The 21387-nt window shown below is 42.8% G+C and overlaps 2 protein-coding genes across 5 annotated transcripts in view; one reads left to right on the top strand and one right to left on the bottom strand.

Moving 5' to 3' along the window:
• Window positions 1-2101: 2101 nt before the first annotated feature.
• Window positions 2102-8167, top strand: LOC144013539 (uncharacterized). 3 transcript variants are annotated; one of them, XR_013282277.1, is made up of 2 exons: window positions 2102-4319; window positions 5842-8167. XR_013282277.1 is itself a non-coding variant. In XM_077512543.1 (2 exons), exon 1 carries the CDS (start codon window positions 2562-2564, stop codon window positions 3717-3719), a length of 1158 nt encoding a protein of 385 aa, XP_077368669.1. In that variant the 5' UTR covers window positions 2102-2561; the 3' UTR covers window positions 3720-3793; window positions 5842-8167. The 3 variants fall into 3 exon arrangements, 2 of the variants coding, with proteins under 2 accessions (XP_077368669.1, XP_077368667.1); XM_077512543.1 differs by having other exon boundaries at window positions 2102-3793; XM_077512541.1 differs by having other exon boundaries at window positions 2102-3793; window positions 4236-8167.
• Window positions 8168-8299: 132 nt separating this feature from the next.
• abcc4 (ATP binding cassette subfamily C member 4 (PEL blood group)) overlaps window positions 8300-21387 on the bottom strand; it is a 28085-nt gene continuing 14997 nt past the window's right edge. For both annotated transcript variants that reach the window (XM_077512539.1, XM_077512540.1), the window contains 19 exons: window positions 21227-21313; window positions 20502-20598; window positions 19848-20048; window positions 19622-19759; window positions 16708-16745; window positions 15923-16026; window positions 15687-15833; window positions 15353-15432; window positions 12401-12551; window positions 12199-12318; window positions 12015-12125; window positions 11838-11938; window positions 10788-10979; window positions 10557-10712; window positions 10330-10419; window positions 10013-10185; window positions 8874-8979; window positions 8652-8786; window positions 8300-8532 (listed from right to left, as the gene is read on the bottom strand). In XM_077512539.1, the coding sequence (XP_077368665.1) occupies window positions 8443-8532; window positions 8652-8786; window positions 8874-8979; window positions 10013-10185; window positions 10330-10419; window positions 10557-10712; window positions 10788-10979; window positions 11838-11938; window positions 12015-12125; window positions 12199-12318; window positions 12401-12551; window positions 15353-15432; window positions 15687-15833; window positions 15923-16026; window positions 16708-16745; window positions 19622-19759; window positions 19848-20048; window positions 20502-20598; window positions 21227-21313 (2317 nt within the window). In that variant the 3' untranslated portion in view covers window positions 8300-8442. The remainder of the gene's footprint in view (window positions 8533-8651; window positions 8787-8873; window positions 8980-10012; window positions 10186-10329; window positions 10420-10556; window positions 10713-10787; window positions 10980-11837; window positions 11939-12014; window positions 12126-12198; window positions 12319-12400; window positions 12552-15352; window positions 15433-15686; window positions 15834-15922; window positions 16027-16707; window positions 16746-19621; window positions 19760-19847; window positions 20049-20501; window positions 20599-21226; window positions 21314-21387) is intronic.

The raw sequence follows: 21387 nt of genomic DNA, 5'->3' as shown, positions 1-21387 counted from the left end.
CACTTGATGTGTTCGACGATGACGATGATGAAAATTACAGACATCTGTGTGGCAGAACTTGCACAATCGATGGCTGGTAATTTTTTTTTTTTTTACCCCACTGTGTGTATATACACACTTCGAAATAAATAAAGGGAAGACTAAAACGACACATCCTAGAAAGAATGAAATATTTTATTAGGGCTGCATTTTCATTTTTACTTTATTTCGGTAACAATATTGTTTTTATTTTATTTTGGCTTTTTCATTAGTTTTAGTTAACTACAATAACCTTTAATGGCACCCGTTTTTCGACACTCTCCTTTCTTAATTTGACCATCTCCAAACATTTTTGTTTTGTTTATTTTATTTGAACTGAGTCAAATGCCATTTTTAGCATATGTCGCGGGCCACTGAAAAATGGACAGCGGGCCGCAAATGGCCCCCGGGCCGTAGTTTGGACACCACTGCGCTAGAGCATTTCCCTTATCTAACAAACTAAACATTTCAATACTTTTACTGTAATTATATCATGCAGAAGGTCTTCTTGGGTTTTGTCTCTGGTCATGCAGGAGTAACGTTTGGGTCTTGTCTCATGTCTGATGTCAGGCCTGGGTTAGGTTTGAGTTCATGTCCTGTTAATCTAGTTTCAACTAGTTTTAGGCTGTGTGATGTTATATGATGTTTGGAACTCTCTGTAAGAACTATGTTATGTCAGGAATCTTTAATCGCGTTACTGAAGAATCTTTTATGCTATATGATGTTTGCTGATGTCAGGGACTATCTGTAATTACTGGGTTAACAGCCAATCAGATTTCCATGTCAGTATTGGTACTCACATGTCTCGCAACAACCAATGAGATTGATTGACTGTCTGTATAAGGGCCTGAGAATTGTGTGTTTCGCCGGATTATTGCTCACTGTTTCGCTGTGCTTCTCCGCTGCCCAAGGGGGGCTTGGCGTGTCGTGATTCTCGATGCATTCTCGTTGTTTTTAGTTTAGTCAAGTTATGTGAATAAATAGTTAAAATCTTATTTGTGTCTGCGTTTTGGGATCCAAACCTCTCAGCACACAACAATTTAGTGACATTATTGAACAGTTCATGTAGTTTATCTTTTCAACCACTTTTATACCCACATACTGTAATGAACAATATCTCTCCACGTGGCCATATTTTTTATATGATAAAATAGCAAATATTGAAGACATAATTTATGAGTAATTATGATTATTAGAATTTTCCAGACTTGTGAAACACTGACTTCTGGAATCATTATTTTGGGCCAATTCACAACATCCTTACAGATTCTTAGAAACTTGGGCTCATTTTATTTGTCTTACAAGTCTCCATCCAATGATGTCCTCTATCTCCATATGAAGGCGGTTGTAATTTTTTGGAACATACATCATGTGATGTGTTGCGATCTCAGATTTTGCACAGGTGTGCAGGGGGTAGGAAGGTTGCTTGCCGGTGCTCCAAGGAATGACACATGGAAAATTACCATTCAATTTCCCCGTTACATTCTCATACTTTTATTGTGTAATAAAACCCTTGCTTCAAGTCCCAGGCATTCCCAGGAGAAAAAAAAGAAAAAAAAAAGTTCCTCAAAATTATAATTTCTCCTGGAATGAAGTCATTGATGAGCAAACTGTTCCTTAAAGAAAGTTTTTTTTTGTTTTTAATCCTTTATATTAAACATCAATTGGTCCTGAATAATAGATTCAATAGTTGTATTCCAGATCATAGTTCATAATTTAATGAAAACTGCATTTTAATTACATACTTAATGTATTACACATTTTTGCCATTCAATTGACTATGGTCATTTAATTATTAAAATTATTTAAAAAAAAAACTAAATCACAGCTTTCATTCTGTATTTTTATTTTATTTTTTAACCTTGCATAATTAGAGTGAAACTATCACTCAACTTGGATCTTCCATTAACATGTTGCAGGATTAAACGTGGCAGTTTTCATTTGTGGCGGGCTCGCAATGACCATAAAACAAGTTTTTTTGTTTTTTTAAACTTCTTGCATCTGATCTTTACATTTTGAAACTGTGTTTGGTGACAAGTGTGTAAGAGGATTTATTTTCATATTATTATATGTATTTGTTGGGGTCTATTTTGTTTTGATTTTGGGGGACCGGAACTACATTGTGGGAGATGAGCGTGTGGCGCGGAAGGATACAGAGAGAGAGAAAGGAGGGGGAACGATTGTGAGGGAAGTTGAATTAGAACGAGACGAGGAAATAAAGTGAAAGCTGGAGCTATTCCCTCTCCGACTGTTTCTTTCCACGACCTCCAGTTGGAGCGATCCACAAACACTTGTCTTCACGAAGATCCTGTGTTACACTGGTGGCAGCGGTTTGTGGATTTTCAGCGGTGAGTGAGGTTGAATTTGCGCTCCGTTCGAGAGCCTGTGCTAAGCTAGCGGCGGCCGACGAAAAGTGAACGTTGCCCGATACCTTGTCCACAAGAGGACAGGAGGACAACGGCTCGCTTCGACGAAGGAGGACCGCGCTTGTCAGCTAACAGGTGGACAATTTACAAACTGCTTTTCACTACGAACTTTCAACTATGGCGAACAATTTTTGGAACGAGCTGTCCTTTCAGTTGAGTAAGAACCGCGCCATCCCACATTACCGCCAAATTTTTATGGGGGATGGTAAGGAGGATTTTTCGAGATGGTGCAGACACTTTGAGGTGACTGTTGGTGCTCACTCTGAGGCTGACGAGGACAGTTTAGCAAAGCTGTTACCTACATGCTTGGGTGGGGCCGCATTCAGTTACTGGGACAGTCTATCTGATGAAGACAAGAGCGACTATACAATCACTAAAGAGAAACTGAAGGCTGTTTTTGGACAAGCTGCCTATTTATCAACATTTCAAAGTTACATTAATGCACGTGGCCGTCTTCCTGGTGAGGCTCTTCCTGTGTTTGCTGCAGAGATCAGCCGCTTGGTTGAAGAAGCTTTCCCGACATATGGTGATGACGCTAAAAGTGGAGAGAAATTTCGCCGCTTCATTGCTGGACTTGATCCATATCTGCAACTACGATGCCACGAACAAGGTGTGAAAACACTTGAAGAGGCTCTGAAGTTTGCGGTACAAATTGAGACTGCCCATCAAGCAAGCAGAGTGTTTGCTGCTCAGGGGCCTTTTCCTGCAGCACCCACTTATCCTGCAGTTTCGCCTATCGTGACACCTCCTCTTCCCATGGCTGCTCCCCTGGGTGTCCACTCAGCTAATGCAGATGACATGAAGAAGATGTTAAAGACCATTGAGGCATTATCAGACAAGGTGGAACGACTACAATTGACAGTTAGCCAGCAAGGGCAGGATTCACAATGCCGTGGTGGCGCTGGCTATGGATTTCGTCACAGGAGTTTCACACCTGAGGGACTACGACGTGATCGCTATCCTGCAGAACGATACTACGGATCACCACCTCGTCGCAGAGATGCATCCTACGAAAGAAACTCAACTAGTCGCAGTGCGTACCGGACCTCCCGACGTGATGAGGAGGTGTACAACCAACAAGGTCCACGCACTCAATCGGAATCATCGCAACGCAATAGGAGAGGCTACAGTCCTTCACGGAGGAGCTACACGGATCGTGGCCGCTCTCCTGATCGATACGCCGGGGGACATCATCAACGATCTCCGAGTCCAGCTGGACGTGTACGTTTCCAGTCTCCTTCACGTCCTCAGACGGATCAGGGAAACTACGAGTAGTTGACGATGAGGGCCAGTTGTCAACTACTTGCTCCCAGGCCCAAAAAGACTTGGACACATCATCTGACACACCTGTAAGTGACAGTACATTGTTGACTGATAATGAGAGGAGATATGTCTCAATTATTGTTGAAGACACAGTGGTACATGCATTTGTTGACACGGGGGCTGACATTTCGGTCATTAGTGAGGATTTCAGAATGAGTACACATGCTTTACAGAGAAAGCCAATTGTGAAGCAATTTATTCCTCTCACTGGGGTCACAGGTGATCCTCTAGACTCTGTAGGCTCTATTTCAGTTAACCTGAGTATTGCACACAAGCCAATGGTACACCCGCTTCAAGTTGTCAGGAACTGTACCAAACCTGTTATATTGGGTTGGGATTTCCTAGTTGCCAATGGTATCACCGTGGACACACGGAACATGGTATTGGATGTCGAGGGAACAACAGTACCACTGGTTAGTCCACGTCGATATGTTCCATGCTTGGCTGCTGTTTCTGTGTCATCCACAGTCCCAATTCCCGCTCTGTCTGAAATGGTCATCGCAGCAACTATTGTGGCACCTCAAAAGGGACTGAAACCCAACAGCTATGCAGGTGTGTTTGAACCACATTACACAGATCAATCTAATACGGGTTTTGCATGGACTGTGGCTAATGTAGAACAAGGCTCTATTTGCATTCGGGTGGCAAATCTTTCTCATGAGGAGGTCATGTTACATGGTGGTACACAGATAGGACGTTTTCATGCTATCTCTGAGGATGGCCAAGGTGAATACACTACTATTGACTGTTCCATTGGTAATATGAATATTGAGGTGCCTAACGGTGCTGAGCCAGTCATCCTTCCAGATGTGAAAGACTTAGAACTGACGCAGATTCAGAAAAATCAATGGACAGAAACTTTGACCTCTTTTGCCGATGTGTTTAGTCAACACCCACATGACTTTGGCAGGACGGACCTAGTTACACACAGAATAACTACAACTTGTGACAACCCAATTTCACAGAGAGCTTATCGTACGTCTCCTAAAATGAAGGCAGAAATCCACCGTCAGGTGGACGCTCTCAAGGCACAAGACTTGATAGAGGACAGTATGAGCCCGTGGGCAAGTCCAGTAGTGATGGTGAGAAAGAAAGATGGTTCGTACAGGTTTTGTGTGGACTTTCGGAAACTAAACTCTGTTACTGTTACTGACGCACATCCCTTACCAAGGGTGGACGATAGTTTGGACGCATTGTCGGGTTCTCAATTTTTCTCAACAATGGATATGTCAAGCGGGTATTGGCAGGTGAAAATGGATCCTGCGGATAGACACAAAACCGCGTTCACAACAGGTGATGGTCTTTACCAATTTAAAGTAATGCCCATGGGCTTAAAAAACTCTCCACCAACATTTCAGAGACTCATGGAACTTGTGTTGAGGGGACTTCACTGGACGACCTGTGTCATTTATTTAGATGACATTATTTGCATGGGTAAAAGCTTTGAAGAGCACTTGCATAATCTCAAAGACATTCTTGGGCGTTTTAGAGAAGCAGGTTTGAAACTAAACCCCAGAAAATGTGATTTTTGCAAAACGAGTGTGAAATATATGGGACACATTGTATCCCGTGACGGGCTCACGTTGGACCCTGTCAACAGCGCACGCATCCGTGACTGGCCTGTGCCACGTTCACCAACCGAGGTACGCGCATTTTTGGGTTTGTGCTCATATTATAGACGTTTTGTACATAAATATGCGTTCGTGGCACAGCCTCTGCATAGACTCACACAAAAACAAGTACTTTTCCAGTGGACTGATGAATGTTGTGTGGCTTTTCAGACATTGAAAGATGCACTTACTTCCGCACCAATAATGGCCTTCCCTAATTTTGACCAACCATTTATTTTGAGTACGGATGCCTCCAATTTTGCAATTGGCTCAGTACTCTCTCAGGTTCAAAACGGGCTTGAAAGGGTGGTGGCTTACGCAAGTCATGTTCTTTCAAAGACTGAGAGAAAGTGGTCTACCTATGACAAAGAATTATATGCTATTGTTTGGTCAATTAGACACTTCAGACACTATTTGAACTGTAATCCATTCACTATTGTTACTGATCATCGTCCTCTGCTCAGTTTAAGAAAAATGGATCTGACGCATGACCCCACGGGACGCCGAGGCCGTTGGGCGTTGGAACTGGATCCCTATCAATGGAGAATTACGCACAAAGAAGGAAAGAAACATACGAATGCTGATGCAATGTCACGGATTCCTATGGTGGCACAGGAATCCACTGAGAGGACAACTTCCCGCTCAGTGGAATGTCATCCCTTCCCTGATGATGCTGAAGTGGTGGCCCCCACTTCAGACTTGTTAGGCTCAGTTGGACAACCTTCTGTTGACAACAGTGCCTCATCTCAGGTATGTTTTGTTGACTGCAACACTGAACGGTGGAACACTATGTTACTGCCGACATTGTCTGTTCAGACTGATGACATAATTTCCGCACAACTTTCTGATACCGTGCTCGCTGAGGTATATGCCTGGGTGAAAAATCAAAAACGCCCTTATCTGAGACAGGTTAAAGGTCGGGTTCAGAGAAAACTTTGGTGGCAGTTTCCCAAGTTAGTGCTATGTGATGATGTACTCTGTCGCACAGGTCGCAGTGTCCCGGGGAAACTGGACTATTATCAGGTGGTAATACCAGCCTCACTTGTTACAGAGACGATGCATTTTCTTCATGGCAATCCGTGTTCTGGTCATTACAGTGCTGAGCGCACTGTTAAGCGAGCATTGAACATGTGCTATTGGCCAGGAATGAGATCCGACCTTGAAAACTTTTGTAACCTGTGCGAGTCATGTGAAGCCTTCAGGAAACCGGTGCCACAACGCAAAGCGCCTTTACATTCTATCCAGTCTGACAGACCGTTTCAGTTTGTGTGTACAGACATAACTGAACTTCCGATTACGACTGCGGGCAATAGATATGTACTGGTAATACAAGATCATTTTACTAAGTATGTAAACGTCTACCCCATGACGGACCAAAAAGCGGCGACAGTGGCCCAGTTATTTTGTGAGCGATACATCCCTGACCATGGTGTTCCTGAAGAACTGTTTTCAGATCAGGGCCGGCAATATGAATCAGAGGTGGTACAAACTATATGTCAACGACTAAACATTAAAAAGAAAAGGACATCGCCATATCACCCACGAGGGAATGGTATGGTGGAAAGATTCAATCGGACATTGAAAGGACAATTGGCTAAATTGATTCAGGATCATGGGGGTGAATGGGACTATTACCTACCTGCTGTGGTTCTATCTTTTAATGCCACCCCACACTCAAGCACGGGGTATTCACCCTATTTTCTTGCTCATGGCAGAGAGCCAAGGCTACCTGCAGAGGTCCAAGTGGCCCCGCCCAGAGAATTGGACACCCCACGAAACTATGGGTCAGAACTAGTGTCACGCATGAGCTTGGCATTTGAGACAGTTCACAGGTTTCGTGAGGAACAAGAACTAAAACGTGAATACTACTATAACCAACAGGTTAATTTCAAGCCTTATGGTTGTGGGGATTTGGTGTGGATTGATGATCCTACCACACAACGACAGAAGCTATGTCCAAACTGGACCGGGCCTTTTAAGGTCATTTCTGTTGATGAGGATGGTCTCTTGTACCAGCTGTTGGATGTTAAAGATACTCAGGCCGCACGAAAAACTATTCACTATGATCGTTTGAAACCTTTCCGGGGCACAATATTACCAAAAACTGTGTCTTTTCCTGCCAGGGACCGTACGCCGAGTTACACGGCATTGTCCGGTTCTCTTCCTATTCGTTTTGGTGATAGTGGGTTGACTCAACTGTCAGGGCCCGCTAGGCCTTCTGTGCCGGCACAGAGGAGACTAACAGGCCGCGTCTCCCATAAGCCAGGATTGCGTCCTCTAGGTGACCCTTCAGGGCCATCTATGACCAGGAGTGGCCGTATTATTCGAAGGCCACAGCGCCTTCTTGCATGAGGTGTTTATGCTAAATGTGTTTACAAAAAAAAAAAAAAAAAAAAAAAAAACAAAAAATAATGATGGCACATGCCTGTGTTAATTGTTTATGGGATATGTGTACCACTTCCTAATGGTGTGTAGTTTTTTTAGGGGTCTTATGTTTGTACAATGATGATTGAATTTGGTTCAATTTTGTTAATTTTGTCTGTTGATATGTTCCAGACGAAATGTGGACATTTCATTTTGAAGAGAAGGAAATATGTAAGAGGATTTATTTTCATATTATTATATGTATTTGTTGGGGTCTATTTTGTTTTGATTTTGGGGGACCGGAACTACATTGTGGGAGATGAGCGTGTGGCGCGGAAGGATACAGAGAGAGAGAAAGGAGGGGGAACGATTGTGAGGGAAGTTGAATTAGAACGAGACGAGGAAATAAAGTGAAAGCTGGAGCTATTCCCTCTCCGACTGTTTCTTTCCACGACCTCCAGTTGGAGCGATCCACAAACACTTGTCTTCACGAAGATCCTGTGTTACAAGTGTTTCACTTGGCTTGTCAGAGCGCACATTAAAATAAAGTGACTGCTGTAGATTGAAAAGAAGCCAGCGTTTTTATGTGTGAAAAAGGACAAGTATGCAAAATAAATACATGCATGTCTACAGTTTGTACAGCAGAGGTTCGCATCATGTGCGTACATTCGGCATGCGACCTCTCCAACGTAGTGCGCGGCTCACAAAGCTGTCTCAAAGAGGACTAAATTCCCGTCCGGTACGTCCGCCTCCCCGTCACTATAGTTGGGTCGGCTTCTGCTGTCATAACCCTGAAACACATACAAGTAGCATTACTTTAGCTTTTCCTTATATTTCTTGTGGACACTTGTGCCAGTGAAGCTGAGCTGCCGTGGCTCCCAAAACATTCAAACTTTCAACATAGACTTGCCTTTTTAGCTGCCTCCAGCAGGGCGGCAGCCTCCTGTTTGCCAGTTTGCTGCACCATTTTACAAAAAATAGAAGAGGTGTCTAAGAGAAGCGTGTACGGCTCATCGTATGCGTGGATTCGCCCTGCATCTAGAACCTGGAATCATGCACACAAGTAAGATGATGAATGTGATTTCATGTGGGAAATATGCATGAACTGAATGTGACTGAAAGAAGTAGTAACCAGGATGCGATCGCTGTCAATGATGGTGTTGAGGCGATGAGCGATGGTGAGCACGGTGCAGTCCTGGAACTTCTCTCGGATAGTTTTCTGGATCAGTTCATCGGTCCTGCAAACACGTGTGCAATGGGTGTTAAGTCATTGGCTGCTTCAGCCTTATAAGCGAACCGGAGTGATTAGTCAGTGTTTTTTTTTTGTGGCACAAGTCAAGCTAAACAATTTGCTTTGAGTCCTAAAATGCCCCAATAGAGATCCGGACGTGGACATCACGTGTCCCAAAATATTAGCACAACCATTTTGGCAGCATGGAAAACGCATCTGCCACTTTGAGTAAACGGCAAACGCCACACTTTAACAATGACTGAGAGCTGTTGTGGATTAGCTGCCACAATAAGAAGAGGCAAAAAAAAAAAAAAAAAAACTCGACCATGCTCCTGGCTACCAAATGAGGAACCGATACGTTGCACTTTGTACATGGTGGCTAAATCAGCAGATGCTAACTGTTGCCACTCGCTAAATGTGTGGGAAATAATCTGTTTCATTCCTTTGTGCTTCTACGGCTTAATAAATATTACACAGTTGAATTTAATAACTGACCAACACCATAAAGAAGACTTTTTACGGTGTAAATGACGGCAGCTGAGGCCTTTTTAGCAGCTACTAAGTTGCTAACATGCATAAATAACACTGCCAAGACTTGCATGAAAGTTCCAACTTCGATGGCATTTTGACCACGCATAAAGGGGAAATACATAAATCCAGATTGTACAAACTTGTAAAGCCTTTGTATGATCAGATTTGAAAGCACTCACCAGTGTAAGAGAGGGGGTAATTCCACGTAGCAGCGTCGCCAAGTTGAAAAAAAAGCCCTCCTGACACTTCGACAGTCCGACCTGTCCACCTCATGCATGCATATCATGACCTTTTCACCAAAGTGACTGTCAATGCTCTTGGGCGGAAAGTTTTCAGATAAACGCTAGCTTTAGCACTCCTCACCGTTCTCGTCCATTAACACTGCGCTGGTACTTTCCTGCCACAAGGGGGCGTGTTCAGAGAAATGGTCACGTGCCGTCCGGATCTCTATACAAGCAATCCAGTATTTGTGGACGCCTTTTTGTAAACTTGGCTTTATGTTGACTTACCTTGGGTCCACGTTGGCGGTGGCCTCATCGATAATGAGGATGCGGTTCTTCCTCAGGATGGCTCTGGCCAAACACACCAGCTGCCTCTGGCCCACGCTGAAGTTGGAGCCAGACTCAGCCAGAACAGTTTCCAGTTTCCCGGGAAGCTCCTCCACCACGCCCTTCATCTGGACCTGCAACCCACACAGAGGAAAAACAGAATTCTCAACATGACCAAGCCCGGACTGGTTGCGCTTTTAATATGATGGAATCATTTTCTAAAAGTGCTCATGTCACGTGACATTCTGCATGATTGTGTCTGCTTGCATGCATGCCACCTCTTGTAGCGCATTCCACAGTTCCTCATCTGAATGCTGGTTGAAAGGATCCAGGTTCTTTCTCATGGAACCTGTGAACAGCACCGGGTCCTGAAGGAGGAATCGAGAGTAACAAAAAGAAAAAAAACACACAAATGGACATGAGCCTTTAAGTTTGTGACTCAATGGCAAACTTTAAGCCTGCTTCACAACAATCCACCATAATCTGATTCAAAGCTGTCAACTACCTGAGGAATGATAGACATCCTCTGACGTATATCATGAAGGCCCAGCTCAGAAGTCAAGATGCCGTCGATGTAGATGTTTCCTTGGGGTTCAGCCAGGCGGAACAGTGCCGACACCAGGGAGCTTTTGCCGGCGCCCGTCCGACCCACGATGCCCACCTGACATCAGCAATGACCAATCACATCAGCTTTGATCAGCCATCAGTGACATCATCAACACCGTCCCTCTCTGACCTTCTCTTTGGGTTGGAATGTCACTTTCAAGTTGTCCAAAACTTTGGGACCATCAGGGCTATAGGAAAAGTTGACCCCGTCAAAGGTCACCTGACCTTTTCCAGGCCAACCAGGCGGAGGTCGCTTTTTTGTTTCCCAAGGGGCTTCACTTTCCAGTTCGGTGTATTCCACCACCCGCTCCACTGATGTCATCTGTTCAAAGGTTAACCACATATTTTGTATACCAGCTCACAAAAACATAATCTCAATTTACTGAAAGACTTGAATAATATAGTTCACGCAGTCCTATAAAGGGTTGCAAAGGGGTAAAACATTTTTGGTAAATTCTCGGAAAGTTTCTGGTTAATTTTCATGGGGAAATTTGGAAAATATTTTAGATTTTGTGGGAACTTACTGAGAATTGGGGCTAATTGCAAGGAATGGTCTCCAATTTGAGAATGAATATCCACATTTTGTTTCATCGTAAGCAAAAATCCATGCAAAATAAATAGACTCGAGCCGCGTCATATCTGCAGCATAAGTCAAGGTATCACTGCAATTGCATGAAATATTTTTAATCAGGATTATGCAAAAACAGATTTTTTTTATGCCGAAATGATCTCTTAAGAGCCAATTTTCAATTATGTAACTTTCTGATTTACAGTGTTCCCTTGCTATAATGCAGTTAACTTCATGGCCTCATTTTATCGATGATTTTTTTGGTGCAATTTTGTATTTGTATTTATTTTATTTTTTTTTACAGTAATGAACCTATTTTATAAAATGTATGAAAGTTTGGACATTGAGTGTTTAAGCAAGAGAGAAATGTAAAAAAAATTAAATGCCTCGATGAGAAAAGTGTTATAAACTGTGGCGAGGGGTTTTAGAACCTTAAAACATTTACGTATAATAAATGTAAAACATAAATTTATTGCGAGTATTTTTTTAGAACCTAACCCCAGCGAAAAACGAGGGAACACTGTAATTCCGTTTACCCTTTTGAACTCCCATTAATTCCCATGGACATTCCCAACTTCAAAACCACCTAATTTTACCACGCGAGCCTCATACCATGTTCTCCACCTCAGCGCTCTGTCGGACCCCCCACTGGAACATGCCCATCAGAGTGATGGAGTAGCTCAAAGCCAAACCCACAGACCCTGCGTCCAGTTCTGGCAGGACAAACACAATTTCACAAACCCTTCCATCTGACCATCTCCCACAACACTTCGTCTCGCTAATCCTTACGGTCACGGAGCAGCAGGCAGCCAAATGTGGTGATTGTCACAAAGATGGAGCACATGCTATCGAGGCGTATGGCAAACCAGCGAGACGTGGTCAGGAAAAGGAACCACGCCGCTGTTTCAGGAGCACAGGTTAGAATGGTCATTGTTCCTTCCATCAACAAACACTGACTCTCTCCTCAAACAACCTGAGTGCAGATCCTGATGGGCGTCAAAGGCCCTTTGGAAGCGGCCCTCAGCTTTGAAGGCTCGAATAGTCCACAGGCCCTGCAGAGAGGACGACAGGTGCGAGAAAACTGGACTCCGAGCTGCGGGAGAGGAGGGGAGCTCATCTTAACAATTATTCCGACACGAGTGTGCACTAGTAGCGACCCTGTGGGGGGCACTCACTTGTGGACTCCAGACGTTTGATGTCTCTGGAGGTCTCCAGGAAGTAGCGTCGGAGGAAGAGGAAGACAATGAGTAGGGGGAGCACAGGAAGGAGAATCCAGGGGATCACACCCACCGCCACCGCAATCACACCAAGAACTTGCAGAAAAATCTGAGTACAAAAAAATACAAACATAATCGAGGTAAATTCAGCTGTTAACGTCTTTTTAAGAACAAATAAGAATTACGGTAGTGTATATCCAAGGTGCAAGCAATTCAGTTGGCTGAGAGGAAAATTCATTGTCCTTCATTCGATTAGGCAGTGTGTATAAACATTAATAGTGCAAATATCAATGGCATCTAATTCCCTAAAAAGAAAAATAAGATAATTAAATATCAAAATAATGACATCACCTGCATAACGCCACTCACGTCTATTATGCTATAAAAATGCTTTACGGCATTTTCAAGTCTTGTCATAATTTAGATAGCACTCCTAACCAGCTCAAGTTTTATATGTTCTTCCTTTGAGAAAGAAAAAGACATTCACACCAGCAGTGGTTGGTGAATAGAACCTCTCTGCAAGCCTCCAAAATAGATCTATAAAAAGCTCTACGTCCAAAAACTGTGCTCAACACTCATCAAAATGTATGTGTACATGTACAGGTATATGCTTTCCCAAATCACACTGAACATCTGAGAAAGAAAGCTGAAATACTTTTTTCGAGTTGTTGATTCTTGATAGATTGTATGTGCATTTAAATCCCACGGAAGCCTGCCTTTGGATGGTACGATAAACAATGACTTCTCAACCATGTTGATTGTGTGACAAGGTGTGAAAGTAATGCTGCATTCGAGGATGGTCGGAAGTCGGACGTTTCAGAGTTCAAACCAGGAAGTGTGTATAGGACTGCCCCCTTGAACTCGGAAATGCCACTTGCGAAGTCAGAAAAAAAAAAAAAGGAGCCCGACTTCACCGACGGACTACAAGTGATGCCACTCAATAATAGCGACCACAGATCGTGAATGGTAAAACAAAATGGTGCCAGTGCCAGTGGTGTGGCACTTTTGCCTGTTTGAAACACAGATTGACAAATAACTTAAAAATCCCATTGACATATTTCTGTCATTGTTGAAAGAGTGTCAGGTTCTGCTATTTCAGTTTAACCGGCTATTTACACAGACGTGCATGCTTCATTTATTCGTCAGCACATATTACATACAATTTAGCAACAGAAGGTCTGAATCACGTCTGACTGGCACAGCCTGCGGTGCAAGTCTGCTAAGGTTGTGATGTAGGGAGTCTGTGACTTCACCAGTCAAGGTTCACATGTCCCACTAATGTGGGGGGAAAAAAAAACAACCTGCGTCAAACTTTTACATGAAGGTCTTGATGACTGCGACTGGCTAGCAACTAGTTCAGGGTGAACTCCGCCTCTCGCTGGGAAAGATCCAGCACTCTCACAAACCTATAGTGAGGATAAGCATGAAGCAGTCCAGAGAAGGATGGGTGGAAATCTTGATGAGAAGTATTTATTTTATCAGGTAAATTGTAGCAGGCATACTTTAATGGCGTTTTAGTCTCATAGGGTTAAACTCTGACAAGGCAAAGTTGTGCGTTTTAAGCTTGTGATATATGTGCTGATATGGTAGCCTTACATTCAAGTTTGAAACAGACCATTACATTGCTATCATACCATTGACAGTTAAAATAGATAGCCACGATAAAGCAGACCAACAATAATTCTCTGTTATTTCTCATTTTCAGACAACATGGAAGACATTCATTCAAGACAACATGAAGACTAGGGCTGCACGATTTTGGAAAAAAAAAACCTTATTGCAATTTTTCAGACCAATATTGCGATTGAATTTGCCATTTACACATTAAAATACATGAAAACACTACAATTGTGAATCAGTTTAGTTTCAGACAAGTAATTTGATCAATATTTTAACAATGCAATACTATAATGTCACTATTTGATTAAAACTACGAGGCGGAGACGTCCTCTTCTGGCGAATATGCTAAGGGGGGAGCTTTGACCTACATTATGCTTCTAAACCAAATAATTTGCCAATAAAAACAATACATTGATGCTCAGGCTATGGTGATATTATAGTATAGTTACATATCCAGATTAATAACACAGAAGGGAAAATAACAACCCAATTGTTTTTTTTGTTTTTTTTCTTGTAGCAGCATTAAATTCAAACAAGACAAAGACAACCATTAACAATTGAATGTAAACAATCTTCAAGTATCAAGTGTCAACATTTTAAACAGGTAAACATTGCACAACACTTACACTTGCTGAACCTGTGGATGACCGCTTAATTGATCCTGGAGGATCCTCTGCTGAATAATCAATACCATCAATCACTTCATTAATTATTTTATACAATTATTTTGAAAAACTGGGCCCATTTAAAACCATAGGAACAGCTAATACTAAAACATAACTCACCAACTCGACTTTTCAGATAAACGCGATGGTCAGACGACGCAGTCCGCCATTTAAGTATTCACGTCATAACAGCAATATTTTCGATAGAGCTGTCTAAACCCACCTCGAGCAGCAACAAACATTTCCCCTCATGTTCCCTGGCTACTTCCGTACTCCTGCCCACAGGCGGCTCTTATTGGTACATGCGGTCATATGACCGAACGCGGCAGTATGGCAAAGATCATTTAGGGGAGTCAAGAGCGTATACTCACACAACAGGTCAGTTTGGTACCCATGTTACACACTCCTTATGGTTAAGCTGTACAGACTGAAGGAACCGGAGCACAAAAAAAAACATAAAACAAAGAAAAGAAGAAAGCACCCGAGCGCAGACTAACTTAAAATCGCACTGTTTTGCGATTAGGTTATTGCACTTGGTCAAACCTCGATGTCGGTTAGATTTAGATTAATCGTGCAGCCCTAGACATCACTTAGTTGACTTGATTGTTGAGGCTCGATTTCATACCTGAATGAAGTCAACAAAGGTCCATGGCATGATGGAATCCAGTAGGCCGACGTCCTTCGAAAACCGGTTTAAAACTCTGCCTGAGATCAAAACGGCACACAAAAGCACCATTTATACCCAGCAGCGTATACATTAGAAAGCAAACTTTTAACTGGTAGTGTGCAGCATGCCTAAACCTCTGCAAAACAAAGGACCTGATGACTACATATGAGATGAACGCCTTAATACAAACATGACTAAATACTAAACATCAAAGAGAGCTTCTATATCTTATGAAGATCTCATACACCCACAAACAAGATTTATTTAATTTTGTTCATTGACAGTTGCTCACCAATGGGGTTGATGTCAAAGAAGCGCACATGAGTGCGAAGGATGGCAGAAAACATGCTGTTGTGCAGGGCCTGTGAACATCTCACCAACATGTTGAACATCAGCAAAGTCCTCACAAAACCAAAAATGACGGTGACAACTGTCAAACCTGTGGAATAGTAGCAAAGTCACACATAGTAGTTCTGTACCAAGCAAAGTGTACATGAGTACAAAAAGCTGAGGGAGTGAATATGTTACCTCCATAAATGCCCAAGTAGAAATCAAGGTCAAGCTCTGTGTCAACGTTGGTCACATTGTGGCTCGTGGTGTTGTTGGTGTCCAGTTTGCCTTGCTCATCAGCCCTGTTGAAGAGCAAATCAGGGTTGCTACTTTCCTACCTTTTGCTCACTCTAGACTTGACAGTGACTATGCTGTAGGCTTGTCCAGGTGTACTGTATTTAGTGATGTTACGTACACAGGTACCGTACATCTCTGCTAATTGTGTCCTCTGTATATGAGAATGAAAATATTTGAATAATCACGAAGGCCAAACTTAACAGCACAAAATACTTTGCCATTATTCAATGGATAGGAACTTCACGTCTGAAAAGAACAAAATACACATATGGCTAATTCCAATTTTTTTGGGAGTTATCTCATTTGTATCTGACTTTGCATTGGTGAGCATATAACTTACTATTTAGAAGTACAATGATAGGCGTTCATTGTTTATCTGGATTGTATCGATAGCAAATACAGTTTCAGCTCTCCGTTCTTTCAAAAGAAATTATTAACGCATTTTGATCACATCGACAAGTTACATTTGTTTCCGGTTACAAATTAGTTATTCAAACTTGTACTTGTTTCCCGTTGGAACTCTTAAAACAACAATTTGATTATATTTATACAGCAACTAAAAAAACAAAAAAACAATCAAACGATTGAAAAGTAAACTGGCAGTATCTTTCACGTGGGGTGCAATGTCCAATGTTGTCATAAAACATAATAAATGTACTTTGTGACGGTGTGGTCCTTCTACCTACCAGTAAGCCAGCCACCAGTCATGCACAATGTACGCCACCTGCAAAATGCAGTGTTAGTGTGTTTCACTGAATCTCCCACATGTCTATTTTCACATCATAGGGAACTATAGTTTATGCTCATCAAATTCCCAGAATTGAATCAATCACCACCCATTTATACATTTTCCAAAGTCAGGATCTCGTGCAGGGCTCGACATGAACTTTTTTTGCTCACCAGCCATTGTGGATAGTGATTTCCCAGAGTTAACAGCCACTCAGCATTTTCAATAGCAACAGTTTTGTTGTTGGATAATAGGGATTATGTGCAACAAACCTATGCATTCGGTAAAACAGTCTGAAGCACTTCCTCCCAGTACAGGTGATTGGAGAAGCCCTATGGCAGGAACGTATAATCTGATTTTTTGTTTTTTTTGTTTTACACGTTACACAAGTTGTCTTGAAGAGATACCAAAGACGATCACATCCGGTATTTAAACTTCCTGCTCCTGTTCAAATATCTCATATCATATATGATATATACCCTTGTGAGGAATAAGCGGTCAAGCCCCGCGACCCTTGTGAGGAATAAGCGGTCAAGAAAATGGATGGATGGATGGATATACGATATACATGTATTTAACTTCGGTCCAAGGAACCCAGACATAAAGAAGACAACGTTTTAGCAAGTTTGGGTGCAAATCATTTTGTCACCAGCCAGGTTAAGTTATAACAGCACACACAATAAGTGCCAACCTGCTTCCTGGGTTTTGGCACGTTACGTTCCATTTAATGCAGGTTAACTTTATGTAAATGACCCCTGTGCACACTCACATTACAAGACCAACAAAGTTTATTGCTACATGTCATAATCAAGTATTCAGCTTTATATGGAAGTCTGTTACTGCCCAAAGCCAGCTGGGATAGGCTCCAGCACCACCAGCGACCCTTGTGAGGAATAAGCGGTTAAGAAGATGGATGGATGGATGGTTAGCCAGCTTTTGTTTAAAAATGTGCACGTTATACAAGATTCTTTTTTTTTTTTTTTTTTTTTGTCACTGCACCAATATAAATGTGCTTTTGGTTTTGTTTTTTAATTTTTAAACTTTTTTTTTTTTTTTACCTCATCCACCCCGGACAAAACATGAATTGAATCAAGATTAATCTCTTTCTGACAGACTTAAAAAGTTGAGTACAGTTTGAAGTTTGTTTGATGCAGTTTGCAAAGACAATATTAGCTGGCGTCTATTTATATTTAGCAAACACCTCCAGACTCCACGTTTTATTTAACAAACAGAACATTTGTTTAGGGAGGCATGGTGGTTAGCACGTCCGCCTCCCAGTTCTGAGGACTCCGGTTCGAGTCCAGGCTCCAGCCTTCCTGGGTGGAGTTTGCATGTTCTCCCCGTGCCCGTGTGGGTCTTCGCCGGGTACTCCGGTCTCCTCTCACATTCCAAAGACATGCATGGCAGGCTTCATGGCAGGTTGCTCTGAATTGTCCCTAGGTGTGCTTACGAGTGTGGATGGTTGGTCATCTCTGTGTGCCCTGCGATTGGCTGGCAACTAGTCCAGGGTGTATCCCGCCTACTGCCCAAAGCCGCCTGAGATAGGCTCCAGCACCCCCCGCGACCCTTGTGAGGAATCAGCGGTAGAAAATGGATGGATGGATGGATGGATGGATGGATGGATGGATGAATATTTGTTTATAATACACGGAACATAATATTTATTTGCACACATCTATACATAGTCTGTTGAAGGTCAACCTTTTTACCCAAAGAATGTACGGAATGTATTTCTGTAGCAGTATTGTCAACTTGTTAGACATGGCTGACTTCATTGACTGGTGAAGATTGAGGTATAATTAGAACCAGTTGTCTTTGCCCAATTAGTCGCAATGCATCCTCCATGACCAAGGTACCATTCATAGCTAAAAGAGTCTCCTGGTTTCATTCAAGTTAATTGTCTTGACTACAATAGAGATCCCCTTCATCTTATCACTGCTGTTCTGACTGACTTCCTTTCAGCAGCGACATCAGCAAAAAAGCTTCACGAAAATCACCAATAAGCAATCACTGTGGAGGCAGTGCACATGGGAGTTGTAGTGCCGTAGTCTTTGAGTGTGATGGGTTAATTATTACTGATGCTGTTTGAGAAAATTACAAATAAATATACCAGCCATCCATCATCTTGACCGCTTATTCCTCATCAGGGTCGCGGGGAGCGCTGGAGCCTATCTCAGCTGGCTTTGGGCAGTAGGCGGGGTACACCCTGAACTGGTTGCCAGCCAATCGCAGGGCACACAGAGACGACCAACCATCCACTCTCACAAGCACACCTAGGGACAATTCGGAGCGCCCAATTAACCTGCCATGCATGTCTTTGGAATGTGGGAGGAGAGCAGAGTACCCAGAAAAAAACTACTCAAACACGGGGAGAACATGCAAACTCCACCCAGGAAGGCCAAAGCCTGGACTTGAACCGGAGTCCTCAGAACTGGGAGGCGGACGTGCTAACCACCATGCCTCCCTAAACAAATGTTCTGTTTGTTATCAATCACTAATCACTAATCTCTAATCTAATCACCTCTAATATATCGATCCTGGCATTTTGACTTAGGCCCGCCGGCCTGGCCTGGCCCAAATCCTGACCACACCTGGTTACCACGTGGTTCTGCCACTGATGTTGATTGGTTCAGTTTGCTATCTATCTTTTAAATTGATTAAGAGGTTGCACCCTTTAAATTTGGAGCTAATTTGTTGGTGTGAAATTGTGCAAAATGATTAAATTAAATAGCACCGCATCGGCCCCAGAAGACGTCCAGCCCTGTCAGTGACTCAAAGAACTGTACTGAGATAGAAATGGATTCCCTCATGTTTCTAAAAATGATTTCCATTCCTGGACCTGCAAGTGTACAAGCAGTTTTGCTTTTGCGTACCTGAGCCAGAACGTTCAGCATCATCACAACGGACACAAACAAAATGCTGGCACCAGCCCGCATGTACTTCATGTACATACTAAATCCAATGGATCCCTGTGCGCGACTCTCTTCTGGCACCGTGTGCACTGGTTCAGCCTGTGTATGAAAGGACAGTAATGCCACACGAGCTCCTTGACGGGTTATACCTTTTGAGATGTTTTTGCAAGAGAATCATTGTACAAACTGCTAAATGTTCTCCATCCTGGACCGAATGCACGGAAGAGGTCTGAGACCGCACTGAGTTCTGGGACAAAGTCCGGCTTCGGGAGGAGAGGTCTGAGGGAGGCTTTTGGGGCTCCTCCTCCTCATCTTTCTCCAGGAGTGAAGTGAAATCCACTCCGGACTGTTGTAGCTCCGTGTACGTCCCCTTGGCCACCATGTGACCCTGGAACAAGCATAGATAAATGCAATTGATTTGTAATTATACGCACTTTTTTTTTTTTTTTTTTTTAAGTAGCCTCAACAACCAGAACCATACAAAAATACATTGATTCATGGTTGATTCGTGTGGGATGGTTGCACCATTTTTCAGTTTTGTGGTTTACATAGTTGACTTTCATGCAAAATCGTTTCACAGCACAGCTGTGACTGAATACCTATCAGGCCCCGTTACAGTCCACCTTTGGCCTGCGCCATTTCGGTTTGACTCCAGCTTAACTACAACCATGAACATTACATGTAGCGTAGAAGAATAAGGGATGGGTTATTAGAGTTTTGTCTTTCTGCTATCCACAAAGGGGCTCTAAGTAAGGTGGAAACATAAAGGTAATTTGTGCACGAGCCAAGCATGAAATATTTAAGTTTGTGTCAATTGTAACTTGCATTTGAATGCCCAAACCTCTTTGAGGACCACAATCTGGTCTGCGCCCTGCAGGTACTGCAGTTGGTGGGTGACCAGGATGCGGGGTTTGCTCTTCAGCATGCCACAGATGCACCTGGGTTGAAAATAAATGGTCGATAACCCCAGAGTTCCGTGAGCACATTGCAGGTTCATGGAGTCATTTAAAATATATTGCCCAGATCAATAACCTGTGGCACAGCTCACACGACTGATAAAAACAAAGTAAAATCGCTATGGTAGGTCTGAATATTAGTTGTGTATGTTCAAATTAAGGAAACAAAATAAAATTATTTTCATTTTAATAATCAGTTGCGTGTCTTTTGGTGAACCGTCAATACATACATGCAGGGGGTACCCCTCGTATGATAAAAAGGTTCGTGAGTACACAAGTCAAAAAAGGTTGGGAACTGCTGGTGTAGATATTTTCTGGACCCGTGTCTGTGTTCTTCGGTTATGTAACAGTGCTCAGGAAGAGCCATTGTCAGCACATCAGGACGAACACGGCACCTCTTCCTGTCTCACTTCAAACACATTCCTTGTCTGTGTCCATTCTACACATTACTTTGCTTCTCTAAGTACTGACTGAATATACCTGCTGACTTACATGGGTGTTTTTCTAAACATATTTCTCGCCACAATAGGTCAATGAAATCTGTCCACACTGATGAACGCTTAACAAAACATACTGTATCTACAAATGTGATGCAATTCTGCGTTCCTACTGTTCAAAAAGGTGCCTTCCGACTTCAGCGTCCACAGCACTGAGAGGATCATCCAGAAGGTAAATATCGGCATCCTGGTACACAGCTCTGGAGACACAAACATCCACTGAATAGTGTGACACTGGGGCGTGCAATGACTCATTTTTTATTGCATGTGCATT

Source organism: Festucalex cinctus, chromosome 2 (genome assembly GCF_051991245.1).
Source record: "Festucalex cinctus isolate MCC-2025b chromosome 2, RoL_Fcin_1.0, whole genome shotgun sequence".
Classification (NCBI taxonomy): Eukaryota; Metazoa; Chordata; class Actinopteri; order Syngnathiformes; family Syngnathidae; genus Festucalex; species Festucalex cinctus.
This window is presented reverse-complemented; position numbering and strand designations above follow the sequence as displayed.

Excerpts from the sequence above, each read along its gene's own strand:
- LOC144013539 (XM_077512543.1), top strand. The coding sequence starts at position 2,562 with ATGGCGAACAATTTTTGGAACGAGCTGTCCTTTCAGTTGAGTAAGAAC.